The sequence below is a fragment of the Oncorhynchus kisutch genome, linkage group LG19 (genome assembly GCF_002021735.2).
Source record: "Oncorhynchus kisutch isolate 150728-3 linkage group LG19, Okis_V2, whole genome shotgun sequence".
NCBI classification, from domain to species: Eukaryota; Metazoa; Chordata; class Actinopteri; order Salmoniformes; family Salmonidae; genus Oncorhynchus; species Oncorhynchus kisutch.
The window spans coordinates 27,983,257-27,998,047 of record NC_034192.2 but is presented as its reverse complement, the minus strand read 5'-3'; the positions used below and the strand labels follow the sequence as shown (position 1 = coordinate 27,998,047).

The window sequence follows — 14,791 nt, the reverse complement described above, 5'->3', positions numbered from 1 at the left end:
TGTGACTCGCTTGTGGGCGTGCTGGCAGCATGTTCGATTGTGCGTCAAGAATTCAGCATAGCAAGTTTGTATGAAGGTCTAGTTATTAATTAGTACATAGTTCAATAGTAATATCCTCGAAAACGCTCTGGTGACAAACACACTTTGCTGCCCTGTTTCCAATTGTCCACATGGCTGGGAGAACCTATTCAAGTAAGTAAATACATTTCGAAAATGTAAAAAAACAACGATATATTATTCGCTAATTAACTACAGGCTAACTCAAATGAGCTGCTAAATGAGCTAACTTCACATACTGTATAGATATCTAGCTAAGTGAATGAAATATCACCATCTACCTAACTTCATATTAGCTAGCTATCTTGATGCATTTATCACTGTAAAAAAAAAAAACTCCAAATTAATTTGTAGGTAGCTAGCTAATAGCCATGGAGGAGGGTGATAGGGTAGCAGCCCCAACTGCGAGTAGGCTATTCTGGTTAGGGCAGGTACTTTTGTGTAGTAACATAATATTCACTGCGGTGTAATTGGACTATAATGAACTCTGTTTCTTGTGATGTTTTCTGTCCTCGGATAAAGAGGGCTATGAAAGCATGTCTACATATGAAGTGCATTGGTTCTCAGTCCTGGTCCTGAGGACTCAAAGGGGTGCACATTGTTGTTTTTGCCTTAACACTGCGCAGCTGATTCAAATGACCAACTTATCATCAAGCTTCAAGTGGTATTTCTGTATTCATTTGTGATGCTATCCTTGATATGATCCTGTTATTGTCACATGCACATGTGCCCATGCATCTATCAATCCAATCTTATCATAATTTATTAGGGATATTATTCTTTTGTAATCCACAATGACCTGGTGATGTAAAAGTCTAATAATTACATTGTCTTCCATATTCCTACAGATACCTTGTAACTGGAGATTCTTTCAAAATGAGTGCCTACAGTTAAGGTGTAGGGCACTGCAAGGTTGGGTGACCAGGAGGGCCATCTGGTACTGCCTCCTGGAGTAATTCAGGTGTGTGAAGGCTACCTGTGTCCTGCATAACTTCATGAGGATGGACACGAGGACCAGGAGGGGATCTGCAGCTCGCTGCTGTCTGCCAGAGGAGAAGTCTGCTGCTCTGCAGGATGTTTCAAGGATGGGGTCCAACAATGCAGCAAGAGGCAATCCTTGTGCGGGAGATCTTCACCTCCTACTTCTTCAAAGAGGGCGCTGTTCCCTGGCAATACTATAGACTACACGATGCACAAAGGCTCTTAAGAGTCATTCACATTGCAATAAGAATATTCTTCCATTTACTATTCTTCCATGTCAACTGAAGTTATTCAATTCCCAGTTTCTCTCCCTTTGATTTCTACTTCTCAGGTGAGGGTGCTGTTAAGGTAAGGGTGTGATGTCTGTACAAAAACAGGCTATTTTAAATCACCCATATTGAAAGAATGTAGAACAATTAGACACCCTGTAACCCACACACTCGTGTCAATCTGATTAATGGATTGTGTTGTGCAGTAAGCAGGCTCAGGTGTATAACTGTGTCTCCTTGCACCTTCAAAAAATAGGCAAGAGGGTCAACCATGGAGAATAGTAAGACACTTCATTATTTCTATAACTACGCTATATTGTTTGTTCATGTTTTTCAGCAAAAGTACTCTGCAGCCACTTAGTGTGGTGTGGACACCAGGTGAGGCCACACACAGATTCCTGTTGAACAATGTCTTTAGCTACCTTAATTTCTCAATAAGTCTCTCTCCTTCACTTCATCCCTCTCTCATCTTCTCCCTCTAGGTTATATCAGCTGTGTCGGTGAACCCCTCCCTCATCTGAACTGGCTACATGGAGGGCACAGCATGAGCAGAGATGAGGTCACTTAGTCAGGTCAACAGGAAGTATTATTAAAGAGATGCTTTACATAGAAATACAGATATAGATGCAGTAGTCCCAGAGTTAATGATCCAAGGTCAGTTTTGCATTTCACCTCCTGATTATTATGACTAACAAGGTTAGAATAAAAAATGAACACAAGACTTAAACATGCTATCTGTCTCTAGTCTGCAGATATGTTTTGACGTGGGAGAGGATGCCAACCCCCAGTCCCATCATTGCCACCTCACCCGCTTTTAAGATAACCTTCGGACTGTCTAGTTTCACTACTATGTAATTGTGATGAACTGAGAGAATATTTGGGTTGCACTGTGATTCATTAATCATATGCTGCCTTCCCTGCCCCCATGTCTTACCTCTTTCCCTTTCTGTCTTTTACACCTCTCTCACCACCTCTCTTCCTGTTTTTATAATGCACAACAGATGTGCATTGAAGTACAGATTGAACTTGTATTTATAATATGACAATTATATTTATAATGCATGTATTTATAACACTTGGATAATGAACTTCTTTCAATAAAGCGTTTCACATTGTCTGCTGGTTGAAATTAAGTCTCATTTGATGAAATACTACACCTATCCTGTATATCAGGTCAATGCAGATGAAGGGCATTAGATATTGAGATTAACCAGTTTTAGAGTATTTACATGATGCATAGGAAGTGTAGTGTACTGTTTAAAAAATAAATAATTACAAATCAATCTGTTTCTAGTCTTAGTTATAATGTGTAACCGTTGATGTCCCAGGACCAAGATTGGTAAACACTGTTGAAGTGTGTAATTGTAATACATGCATGCAGATACAGCATCTTTCAAAGACTGGAATTTGATACTCCTAGTATTGGATATGACTGAAAAATGATCTCAAAGACATTCATACCTGAACTGCACCTTTATTTGCCAAGGTGTAGAGTACATGATCAGTGAATATATTAAATGTACAGGCTCCAATGTGGGGATCTTATGCATGGTAATGTATATACAACTTGCATCCTTGGCACAAAGTTATATTCTACTCAATCCATAGGCTTCATTAATATAATTCAGACTGTTTTGAAGTTGATACAACTGGCTATGATAGCTGAGATTCATAGCTAGGTTCTGAACTAATTTGTATACCAAACGTTTGGGTCCATACACAGATGGGGCTAGATAGCTATCTACACATCCATACAGGTATTTTTATCCTCCACTGCACAATAAGCAAAGAACATAGCTAGCTAACTACGTTATTCATCTCTGCATTGCATGGCAAATATCAGCAAGGGAAGCGTACAAAAGTGTACATTCAATTTGCAGTAAATGCTTTAGCTAGCTAGATTCTTTACACCCACTGTTTCACAAGACGACAGCCTGGTTTGCTGGTTGTTTCAGGAGTCCCTAAAACATGAAACAACCAGACTTACAATTTCATACTCATGTCACAACACCCATAAAGCTAGCTGGCTAATGTTAGCTAGTCAGCTAGCTTGCTAAATCGCTATTTTCGTAAATGAGCTTTATGATACAAAAAATGCATAATCGTTTGTCTCTACATTAACTAACATATTCCTGTCAACATTTTTTGCATGATTCGTTATCTCGTTATAATCACATTTGCTTCCAACCAAATATTTTTGTCAGCCATCTTTGCAGAAGAAAGTCTCCAGCCTTAGATCGCATAGCGTCAAATTCGTCATGGAAACCACTCGATATCACTGGTCATCCCCCAGCGGTCGCTGCATAAAGTTGGGAAAAGTGTATCATTGTCACCGCCTTCCACGCCACATCCGCACCGCCCAAATGTCCCCCCGCCCTCTGCGCTTCTCACTGCTTTCCTTCCATTGAAATGAATGGAAAGCGGTGTTTCACCGCGCGGCAACTTGTGCTAGTGTGTCACATGACGCTTCTTACCTCACGCTCATCTCCAGGGTGGAGTCATTGGGGGGGGGTTACAAAGGCACTTTGCGGAGGTTGCATTGCTTTGCAGTAAAACGGTGTAATAGTGTAAAAACAACACAGCATATCACGTTATGACACTTTAGATTAGAACTCGTGCATTCATTACACTGCAATCATATCAGGGAATGTACATGTATCATCATGTACATTTGAAATGTTGGATGTTTTTCTGTTCAATCTATGGCGCTAGTATACCACTAGATGGCGGGAAAAAACAACACAATTTGAGGATTTTATGCATGGTGTGAAACAGCCAAACCCCCTGGCCTTTTCATTGTAGCTATATAGATAGATACGTTGTTTGAATTGGTAATCCTAATATGTTAATTCACTAAAATAATGTTTTGTGACCATTTCGTTATGTCAGAGAGAGAATAAAATACAACCAACAAACTAATTGGGCAGGTAGCCTAGCGGTTAAGTGCATATTGGACAGGTAACCAAATGGTTGCTAGTTTAAATCCCCAAGATGACTATTTTAAAAAATTATGTTCCTGTTCCCTTGAACACGGCACTTAACCCTAAATGTTCCTTTCAATCTCGCTGGATTAGAGTGTCTGCTAAATTATAAAAAAATATAGTGGAAGGAAGTGACATCAGGTAACTGGGTTTGACCAGTGGTGTAAAAATACTTTAAATTACTACTTAAGTTGTTTTTTGGGGAATCTGTACATTACATCACTATTTATATTTTTAACAACTTTTACTATTACTTCACTACATTCCTAAAGAAAATAATGTAATTTTTACTCCCTCGCACATATCAAGATAACATCCCTGGTCATCCCTACTTTTTCTGATCTGGCTGACTAACTAAACACAAATGCTTCATTTGTAAATGATGTCTTGAGTGTTGCTCCTGGCAGCTGTAATATATATATATATATTTTTTTAAGAACATATTTGTGCAGTCTGGTTTGCTTTTAATAAGGAATTTGAAATGATTTATACTTTTACTTTTGATACTTAAGTATATTTTAGCAATTACATTTTCTTTTCATAATTTCACTTTAACTTGAGTCATTTTCTATACTTTTACTCAAGTATGACAATTGAGTACTTTTCCAACACTGGGTTTCACAAATATCTGTTGTTCCAGTGATGAGTTCCAGTTACTGTCTTCCAGCGAGAAACGGGGCAAGTAGCCCTGTGCACTGTGTCTGTGTAACCCTACCCTCATATTAATAGGTATCAAATCCTATTAGGAATATTTATTTCCTTGCCTGGTGTTGAACGCACAACTTGATTTTCCCAGAGCATTCCAGCGGATGTTAAACTAACAGTGGATGGAGGCCTTTCTGGGGAGTGTAAAGTAGCAAGTCAACATGGACCAGAATGGCACTCTGTTTTTATTTTTTTTATAAAAACACATTTCATATGTAAACGTCCTCATCGAAATAGATTTTGCAAACACTACACAAAAAGTATAGAAACCATTTTTATTACAAAAATATTATTGTACAGTACTAAATTTACATGAGCACCAGAGTGAGTTTGCATCATGCAATGTTTCAGAGTAATTGCACAAGATTAACGTGACAATTTTAAAACACTTGGGTACTAGATTTATGACTACTTGAGAGTAGGGTGAATGACTCTTTGTTAAATTATCTTTGTAATGGTTGCCATGTTTATCAACAAATAAAAAAGTGAAATATATAAAGATATGGTCAGGTTCTTAATAAAATATGAGACAACTAGGCCAGTAGAATCTGTAATTCAACTTAACAATACAATCAACACTTGTCATATTTTTGTCTAAATTACCCATAGGTCAATCCAATCTGGAATAAGAATATAAGCCATTTATAAGACACTTTTATCCAAAGCAACTTACAGTCATGCGTGCATACATTTTTACATATGGGTAGTCCCGAGAATCAAACCCATTGACGTTACAAGTGTCATGTTCTACCAACTGAGCTACAGAAGAATAATGTAGGTTACAAATAAATATAGAACAATAAGATAAAAACACAGCTAAATTGCTTTTTTGTGAGTTTTTAAACCATTAGACAAAAGGTACAGTACAATACTTGTCCTACCTTATACAACAATATACCTCACAAGAATTGTAAGTAATATACACATCTATAGCGCTGCAAAAGAACTTGGCATCTGACAGACACTGTACAGAGTAAATAATAGTATTACTGCATTTTTCAGACACAGTTGGATACATATTATACAATATCTGAATAAAAAATATACTTTTTTTCACCTCATCCATTCATCCATCCATCTAATTTCCCTGATGAGTTGTACTTTCCTACATGAAACACACACATTACAAAACCTCTTAAAAAAAAAATTATGCCACCTATTTCAAAACAGAGGACACCACAGTTTGTGTTTCTATTATGAGAATATAAAAGCTCGGAACACATTGTAAACATCTTGGCTAGATTTAGATTTGTCACAGTTACATTTTCAATTTTTTAAAAAGCTTATAAATCTTGCATTTTCCAATTTAGACAAGCTTAAAAGTTCCTCATATTACTTTATGCTTTGAAAGTTTGGACACAGGTACATGTTTACATGAGTGTTCATTCTTTTTTTGAATAGGGTTGGGGTCAATTCTATTAGAAACACTAATTTGTGTAAATTGGATGTCCTTTACCTAAATTGAACCTAACCCTGACACTTCTCCCATTAACTAATGAATGATTTCTCCAGGGCTACGTGCATCCAAACACACATCTAAATATTTATGTTTTAAATTGAGTGCCCTGCATTTTGTTGTTTAAATAGACATTCTATCATTTGTCCATTCCTTTCCATCCTTTAAAATACAATTTGCGTTTAATCTTAGTTGTCTGATATTAAAAAAACATAAATTACTCAATAGCAAACATGGGAGGGTTTCCCTGCCCTGAGACATCTCAATGAAGCGGTATTAGCTGGCAGCTTAGTAACATTTGTCCATGCCTATCCCAGGATCCAACCTGGAAGGGCTTCTGCCACCGAATGGTGTGTTAACACTGCTTATCATGGGAGGTGTAGTTCACATGAACTACAAGCCTTTCCTTGGTTCCATCTACCCGGCTCATTGTCCCTTGCTCATAGTCCATTGTTGGGTCAGAATAGCAGCAGTGGCTAGGAGACAAGGCCGTAGGTATGGGGTGGGATGAGAAGGGGCTGGTTAGCACTGGTAGTGGAAGTGCTGGTGTTGATGGACCTTACCATCCACATGGGCGTGTGTGTGTGTGTGCGTGTGCATGTCTGTGTAAACCTTGGAGTAGATCTTAGGGGGCCCACTGAGGCCAGGGGTTCCCAGGCCCACCAGTCTCTGGCTGGGGTAGTCAGGGCTAGTCAGGGCAGTACAGGGGGTGGTGGTGCTGGGCTCTTTGTCCGAGATGTGGTGGTCTCTGTGGACTACAGGTATGTGCCGGGGAGCCAGGGTGTTGTGGAGCCGACGGCTGTGGCACAGCCAGAGTACGATAGTGCCTACGATCAGGAGGGCTGCTGCAGGGATGCCAATGATCAGAGGCCAGGGCAGGCCGGAGCTCAGGTGGGGAGGCGTCACTGTGTTCTCCACCTGAGGGTCTGGACAGAGAGACAAATCACAGTGATATGAGAGACAGCTCTACAGATGTAAGCCTCCATCCCATCACGTGAATGGCTGTACTCACCTGGCAGCACAGTAAGGTAAGCACTGCGAAAGCTGTAGCCCATAGTGTTGGCTCCCAGGCAGATGTACATGCCAGCATCCTCATCGCGGGCCTTGACAATAGCCAACTTGTTGAGGTAGGAGCCGTCAGGCCGGGACCACACATCCCCTGTGGGCAGAACCACAAAATGCTGCCCGCCGACCTCCAGGGTGGAGTTATAGCGGTCCTGTGTGCCTGGGTCCACCCTCTTCAGCCACTGGACCACGGGCTTCACGTCACTGTGGACCTTACACTGGAAGGAGGCGGTGCCACCATACTCCACGGTGGTGTTGACCGGGTGTGTGCCGGTCAGAACAGGCTTGCAATGCGAGCGCTCTGTAGGGAGAAGGACAGGAGTTTATAAGCATGAGAATCATAATGACAATAACACAATTAATTTGGCAACATATGGGAGGTCTGGGTATAAATGAAATTGGAGTGTGATGGAGGAAACTGAAAATTATTTGTTGTGGTGTCGGTGGTGTTACCGATGACATCCAGCTTGTAGGTGGCATTGATGTGACCTGCTGGGTTAGAGACGTGGCAAGTGTACTTGGCACTGTCCTGGGGCTGCAGGTTCTTCAGGGTGAGGGTCCACTGCGGGCGCTTGCCCTGGCGCGGGGGTGGCAGAGGGGTCTGGTCTTTCCACCAGGTAAAGACAGGGGGAGGGGTGCCCGTGGCCTGGCACTTGAGCCTCACCGAGCTGCCCACCGGCTTGTACAGCACCCGCCTCCGCATCTTAGTGGGCTGGCTGAACCGAGGCTTTACTGCAGAGACAATACATCATGGAGGTTAGGTAACACAGATGTCAATAGCATTTAGATGACAACGTGTAGGAGTATTATAATGTAGTGAAGTGAAGCAGTGTGCTGCTCACCCCAGGGCTCTCCTGTAGGGTCAGGCTGGGTGAGCTCAGCGTTGGGTTCCAATACGGCAGGTGGAGCGTCAGTCTGGGTCGCTGCAGTGTCATCTGAAAAACACAAAAGTCATTGACTGAGGGTTAGCCTCTGTCACTCACACACACACACCCATGCAGGGAGTATGAAGATTGTTTCATAGCGATCCGACCCGTTTCATTTTCACCCAACCTTTCACCTAAATCCAACGAAATGGTGACATTTTTTGTTGATTTCACATTGAAGTCAACCAAATGTAAATCCAAACTAGACGTTGAACTGACGTCTGTGCCCAGTGAGAAGTCTGAATAAATCTGATCGTAGGACTGTGAAAGACGATGCATTAATCTAGTATCTAAAAAAAACACAAAAGCAAAAAAGTTAGGGTTTAGGTAGTCTTTCAAAAAAACGGAATATTGCAGAAAGATGATGTACTCTCACGCTACAGAGCAAAGAAAGGCAATATAAAACCAATGGGTTAAAGAAAAGGGAGTTCTCCTACCCCCTGCCATTACCACAAAGTATCGTTTAGATATTGCCACATAAATCTAGCGGACAGTTATCGTTTCAGTGATGTGAGGTATTTCACCCAAAACCAAAGTCTTAACGTCTGAAAATGGCGTCATGTAAATGGCACGGGGGTCTAGGGATGAGTGCAAACTGCTGAAGGATCTCTCAGATTTATTTGCCTTGCTTTGAGCTCCAACAAGGACCCTTCTGTGTGACGCAGGATGAATGATTCTGCTTGGAGATCAGTGGACTGTGAGGTGTGTAAAATGACTGCGTGTTTGGCTTTCAGAGCGTATGAAGTTTTACAACTCTATGGGAACGATAAGCAGGCAAAGCGCTGGTATTATTCTAACTGGCTCTGTGAGGCAGGGGTGAGCAAACAGTGCCATATTATTGTTGCTTCTCTCAAGTTTCCACACTGTTTTAAACAAGACGGCGTGTTGACTTAACCCTGAGCTGGAAACCAATTAGCTGCCTTTAACCTAAACTGTGCAGGCAGGTCAGCAGGCAGTCAGACAGGCAGGCAAACAGGCAGACGGACAGGGCTGAAAGAAAGTGCTGCTTTGTTTGGGCCCGACCCACAGGAATGCACAGAGAACCTATTCTAACCCTGAGTCCACTGCTGACTGAGCTCACACACACACACACACACACACACACACACACACAGTACCAGTCAAAATTTTGGACACATACTCATTCAAGGGTTTTTCTTTATTTTTACTCTTTTCTACATTGTAGAATAATAGTGAAGATATCAGAACTATGAAATAACACACATGGAATCATGTAGTAACCAAAAAAGTGTTCTTCAAAGTAGCCACCCTTGATGACAGCTTTGCACACTCTTGGCATTCTTTCAACCAGCTTCACCTGGAATGCTTTCCCAAACGTCTTGAAGGAGTTCCCACATATGCTGAGCGCTTGTTGGCTGCTTTTCCTTCACTCTGTGGTCCAACTCATCCCAAACCATCTCAATTAGGTTGAGGTCAGGTGATTGTGGAGGCCAGGTCATCTGATGCAGCACTCAATCACTCTCCTTCTTGGTCAAATAGCCCTTACACAGCCTGGAGGTGGTTTTGGGTCATTGTCCTGTTGAAAAACAAATGATAGTGGTACTAAGTGCAAACCAGATGGGATTGCATATCTCTGCAGAATGCTGTGGTAGTCATACTTGTTGAGTGTGCCTTGAATTCTAGAGTTCCTCTGTGGAGATGAGAGAACCTTCCAGAAGGACAATCATCCCTGCAGCACTCAACCAATCAGGCCTTTATGGTAGAGTGGCCAGACGGAAGCCACTCCTCAGTAAAAGGCACACGACAGACCACTTGGAGTTTGCCAAAAGGCACCTAAATGACTCGCAGACCGTAAGAAACAAGATTCTCTGGTCTGTGTACTAAGCTGATTGTCCACAATGTCTGCTCTGCCTAGCCGTGTCTTATGCCAACATCACTGTTGCCTGATGGAACCTCAGGTCACCAGGTATGAAGGGTCAAAGTCATGTGTGTGTGTGTGCGCTTGTGTGTGTGCGCTTATGTGCGTGTGGATGCTGTTCTTTGTCCTGATTTAATCCTGGTGTTCTGGTCCAGGGGGCAATACGACAGCCAGAGGGCCGCGCCCTGCTTAACACTGCGTAGTGAGGTACAGGAGAGTCAGGAGAGCCCAAAGCCAGCACCAAGTGTTTTTTGCTAGCCCCCATTGTTGCTATTGGCCCAGGGTTCTGGGAGAGTAAGCCTGGGTGTAGCAACGGTTCCACTGGCACGGGAGAGGTGGCTATTCAGCAACACCGAGGTGGAATTAGGGGGGCATTATCTTGTTGAAAGAGGTCTTAGCTAGGGCTCATTCCTTTACTCTCTGTGTGCTGATGTTCTCTCGAAACAGGTGCAGAAGGACAGAACAGAGGTTTTCCCTTATGCAGCATTATTAGGAGAACATTGGACCATTTCCTATGTATTGGATATGACATTTTTCGGATACTCTATTTATACATTAAATACACATGATGCAATCTGTGACCGGTTTAAATGATTGGTTGGAAAGTGACTGGTTGATAAAGATTATCCAGTTCAAGAAAATACGTTATACTTTCAGGCAGCAGTCAGTGGAATGGCCTGATGTGAAGACTGACGGTATAAAGCACGGCTTTACCTTACGGCTGGGCAGACTGTGCCAGCTCTGGCTCCTGTGTGTAGTGGAGCAGTGGAAAGGAAAGTGGTGCTGGACTGGTGTAGCGCTAGGCTGAAGGACAGGGGACCCCTTTTCCTCTGCTCCAGTCCAGGCCCACAGAAACACACACAGAGGGGCAGTGAGGGAGGGTGGAGGTGGAAACGGCGGGTCTGGGTGAGAGAGAGGGCGAAGGAGGGCAGCCCCAGTCCCAGCCCTGAAGCTCCTCTTACCCTAACGCTCCTCATGTGGAAGGAGTGTTTATAAGGTCCCATATTATTCTTTCCTACTGGGAGAACTTTAAAGGGTCACCCCTCAAAAAGGCCCATTCTTCATTCCTACCGGGTACCCGTGTTCAAACATACGTACCACTGTGTCTCATGAAGCACTCTCCATCTGAACATGGGCCCATATCGAATGCAAAACAAACATGGTTTCACAGTGATTTTCATTAGTGACGGCACAGCTGACATTTGAAGATAACGGAACAGTTAGTCGTTCAATTTATCTTAGAAATTGAAAGAATAGAGTATTAAGTGGCAGTTCCATTCCACACACCATGGTGGTGGTGAACTATTACCAGAACAATAATGTTAATGAAGAGAAAATGAAGCAGAGATGTTTTACCTTCCTTTCACAGTTCATAAGATTTAAGCAGTGATATGGAACCGAATGACATATACATTAGTTCAACTTGAGCAAAGCAATTCACAGACTAGAAAATAGTCATAGAACTTGTCAAGAACATTAAAAGCAGTTCAGAAAGTTCAGAAGATTTGAGGTTCAGATTTGAATTATAACAAAGCTTATTGTTCGATGTACAGGGCATTCGGAAAGTATTCAGACCCCTGGACTTTTTCCACATTTTGTTACGTTACAGCCTTATTTTAAAATTGATCAAAATAAAAATGTTCCTCATCAATCTACACACAATACCACAATAGAATGATAAAGCAAAAAATGGTTTATAGAAATTCGAGCAAATGAATTAAACATAAAAAACATACCTTATTTACATAAGTATTCAGACCCTTTGCTATGAGACTCAAAATTGAGCTCAAGTGCATCCTGTTTCCCGTGGTCATCCTTGAGATGTTACTACAACTTGATTGAAGTCCACCTGTGGTAAATTCAATTGATTGGACATGATTTGAAAAGGCACACACCTGTCTACATAAGGTCCCTCAGTTGACGGCACATGTCAGGGCAAATACCAAGCCATGTGGTTGGGTCAGTCTGTTATATCTTGAGTATTTCGCCTGTCTTATCCGGTGTCCTGTGTGAATTGAATTATGCTCTCACTAATCCTTTCTTTCTGTCTTTTTCTTTCTTTCTTTCTGTCTTTCTGTCTTTCTGTCTTTCTTTCTTTCTCTCGGAGGACCTGAGGCCTAGGACCATGCCTCAGGAATACCTGACTGCTTGTTGTCCCCAGTCCACCTGGTCGTGCTGCTGCTCCAGTTTCAACAGTTCTGCCTGCGGCTATGGAACCCTGTCCTATTCACCGGGCGTGCTACCTGTCCCAGACCTGCTGTTTTCAACCCTCTAGAGACAGCAGGAGCGGTAGAGATACTCTGAATGATCGGCTATGAAAAGCCAACTGACATTTACTCCTGAGGTGCTGACCTGTTGCACCCTCTAATCAAATCAAATGTATTTATATAGCCCTTCTTACATCAATCCTGTGTTGGAGCTCTACGGACAATTCCATCAACCTCACCAAATTTCAATCAGATTTATTTATAAAGCCCTTCTTATATCAGCTGATGTCACAAAGTGCTGTACAGAAACCCAGCCTAAAACCCCAAACAGCAAGCAATGCAAGTGTAGAAGCACGGTGGCTAGGAAAAACTCCCTAGAAAGGCCTAAACCTAGGAAGAAACCTAGAGAGAAACCAGACTATGAGGGGTGGCCAGTCCTCTTCTGGCTGTGCCGGGTGGAGATTATAACAGAACATGGCCAAGATGTTCAAATGTTCATAAATGACCAGCATGGTTCCATAGCCCTCTACAACCACTGTGATTATTATTATTTGACCCTGCTGGTCATCTATGAACATTTGAACATCTGACCATGTCTGAGTCAACCTGTCTGAGTCAACCTGAGTCAACCTGTATTGAGCGATTGAAAGCTTAGAAGACGAGTCAACTTGCTTGCAAGCCAACTGACGAGAACCTGTATAGAACTTGGAAAGAATCAAATGTTCCTCAGCCCTCTCTTCGTGAATTCTCACTAGCCTGAAAGGTGAATGTTGCTTAGCAAAAACACAGTGGACTCCATCATTCTTAAATGGAAGAAGTTTGGAACCACCAAGACTCTTCCTAGAGCTGGCCACCTGGCCAAACTGAGCAATTGGGGGAGAAGGGCGTTGGTCAGGGAGGTGACCAAGAACCCGATGGTCACTCTGACAGAGCTCTAGAGTTCCTCTGTGGAGATGGGAGAACCTTCCAGAAGGACAACCTGCAGCACTCCACCAACCAGGCCTTTATGGTGGAGTGGCCAGATAAAAGCCGCTCCGCAGTAAAAAAGCACATGACAGCCTGCTTGAAGTTTGCCAAAAGGCATCTAAAGACTCTCAGACCATGACAAACAAGATTCTCTGGTCTGATGAAACCAAGATTGAACTCTTTTGCCTGAATGCCAAGCGTCACGTGTGGAGGAAACCTGGCACCATCCTTACTCTTCACAGAGTGGTGGCAGCATCATGCTGTGGGAATGTTTTTCAGAGGCAGGGACTGGGAGACTAGTCAGGATCGAGGGAAAGATGTACGGAGCAAAGTACAGAGAGATCCTTGATGAGATCCTCCCTGCTTTATAGCACTCAGGACCTCAGACTGGGGTGAAGGTTCAACTTCCAACAGGACAACGACCCTAAGCACACGGCCAAGACAATGCCGGAGTGGCTTTGGGACAAGTCTCTGAATGTCCTTTAGTGGCCCACCCAGAGCCCGGACTTGAACCCGATCAAACATCTCTAGAGAGACCTGAAAATAGCTGTACAGCGACGCTCCCCATCCAACCTGACAGAGCTTGAGAGGATCTGCAGAAATTCCCCAAATACAGGTGTGCCAAGCTTGTAGCGTCATACCCAAGAAGACTCGAGGCTGTAATCAAAGGTGCTTCGACAAAGTACTGAGTAAAGGGTCTGAATATTTCACATTTACATTTTTTATAAATGGGCAAACATTTCTAAAAACCTGTTTCTGCTTTGTCATTTATGGGGTATTCTGCGTAGACTTACGAGGAGAAAACAACAACAATTGAATCAATTTTAGAAAAAGGCTGTACCGTAACAAAATGTGGAAAAGGTAAGGGGTCTGAATACTCTCAAGTTCATCAATTATCAAGACTCAATTACAAATCTCATTGAGCCATGTTTCTTTCAACATGAAATTGACATACAGTATTTAGGTGCCGATACCTATTTCCAGCAGGATACATCTGACTGAGTGTCTGTTCTGGCTCATGTCAATTGAAACCAGAGAGTTAGAGAGGCAGGCAGGACGGCAGTCAGGCAAATTAGAAAGAGTCGTCAGCGTCCCTCCACACAGCATGAGAGGAAAGGCTAATTAGAAGTCTCCTGGTATCTTTTATAGAGCTATAAGCATTTTGCAGCAGCAGGCGCATGGCGACTCCATAGGAAATTACCCACCTAATGTGCCTTTTCTTTTCTTCTCTGTTGTGCCTGGCTGAGGGGCGAGGTGGGGCATGGAGGGGGAGAAGGGGCGGGCCCCGGTGCATCCTGC

General features: G+C 42.7%; 1 protein-coding gene and 1 long non-coding RNA gene across 3 annotated transcripts in view; one reads left to right on the top strand and one right to left on the bottom strand.

Annotated features, from left to right (window-relative positions):
* Nucleotides 1-3: 3 nt before the first annotated feature.
* LOC109910261 (uncharacterized) lies at nucleotides 4-2,582 on the top strand. Of its 2 annotated transcripts, XR_004204317.1 has the most exons (4): nucleotides 5-192; nucleotides 906-1,685; nucleotides 1,790-1,879; nucleotides 2,053-2,582. It is a non-coding gene; the product is annotated as an uncharacterized LOC109910261 (long non-coding RNA). The 2 variants fall into 2 exon arrangements; XR_004204316.1 differs by having other exon boundaries at nucleotides 4-192; nucleotides 1,790-2,582.
* Nucleotides 2,583-5,251: 2,669 nt separating this feature from the next.
* Nucleotides 5,252-14,791, bottom strand: part of LOC109864535 (fibroblast growth factor receptor-like 1) — a 63,261-nt gene continuing 53,721 nt past the window's right edge. The window contains exons 4-7 of the mRNA XM_020452376.2: nucleotides 8,357-8,449; nucleotides 7,968-8,246; nucleotides 7,462-7,815; nucleotides 5,252-7,375 (exon numbers count right to left, since the gene is read on the bottom strand). Coding sequence (XP_020307965.1) covers nucleotides 6,972-7,375; nucleotides 7,462-7,815; nucleotides 7,968-8,246; nucleotides 8,357-8,449 — 1,130 coding nt within the window. The 3' untranslated portion in view covers nucleotides 5,252-6,971. The remainder of the gene's footprint in view (nucleotides 7,376-7,461; nucleotides 7,816-7,967; nucleotides 8,247-8,356; nucleotides 8,450-14,791) is intronic.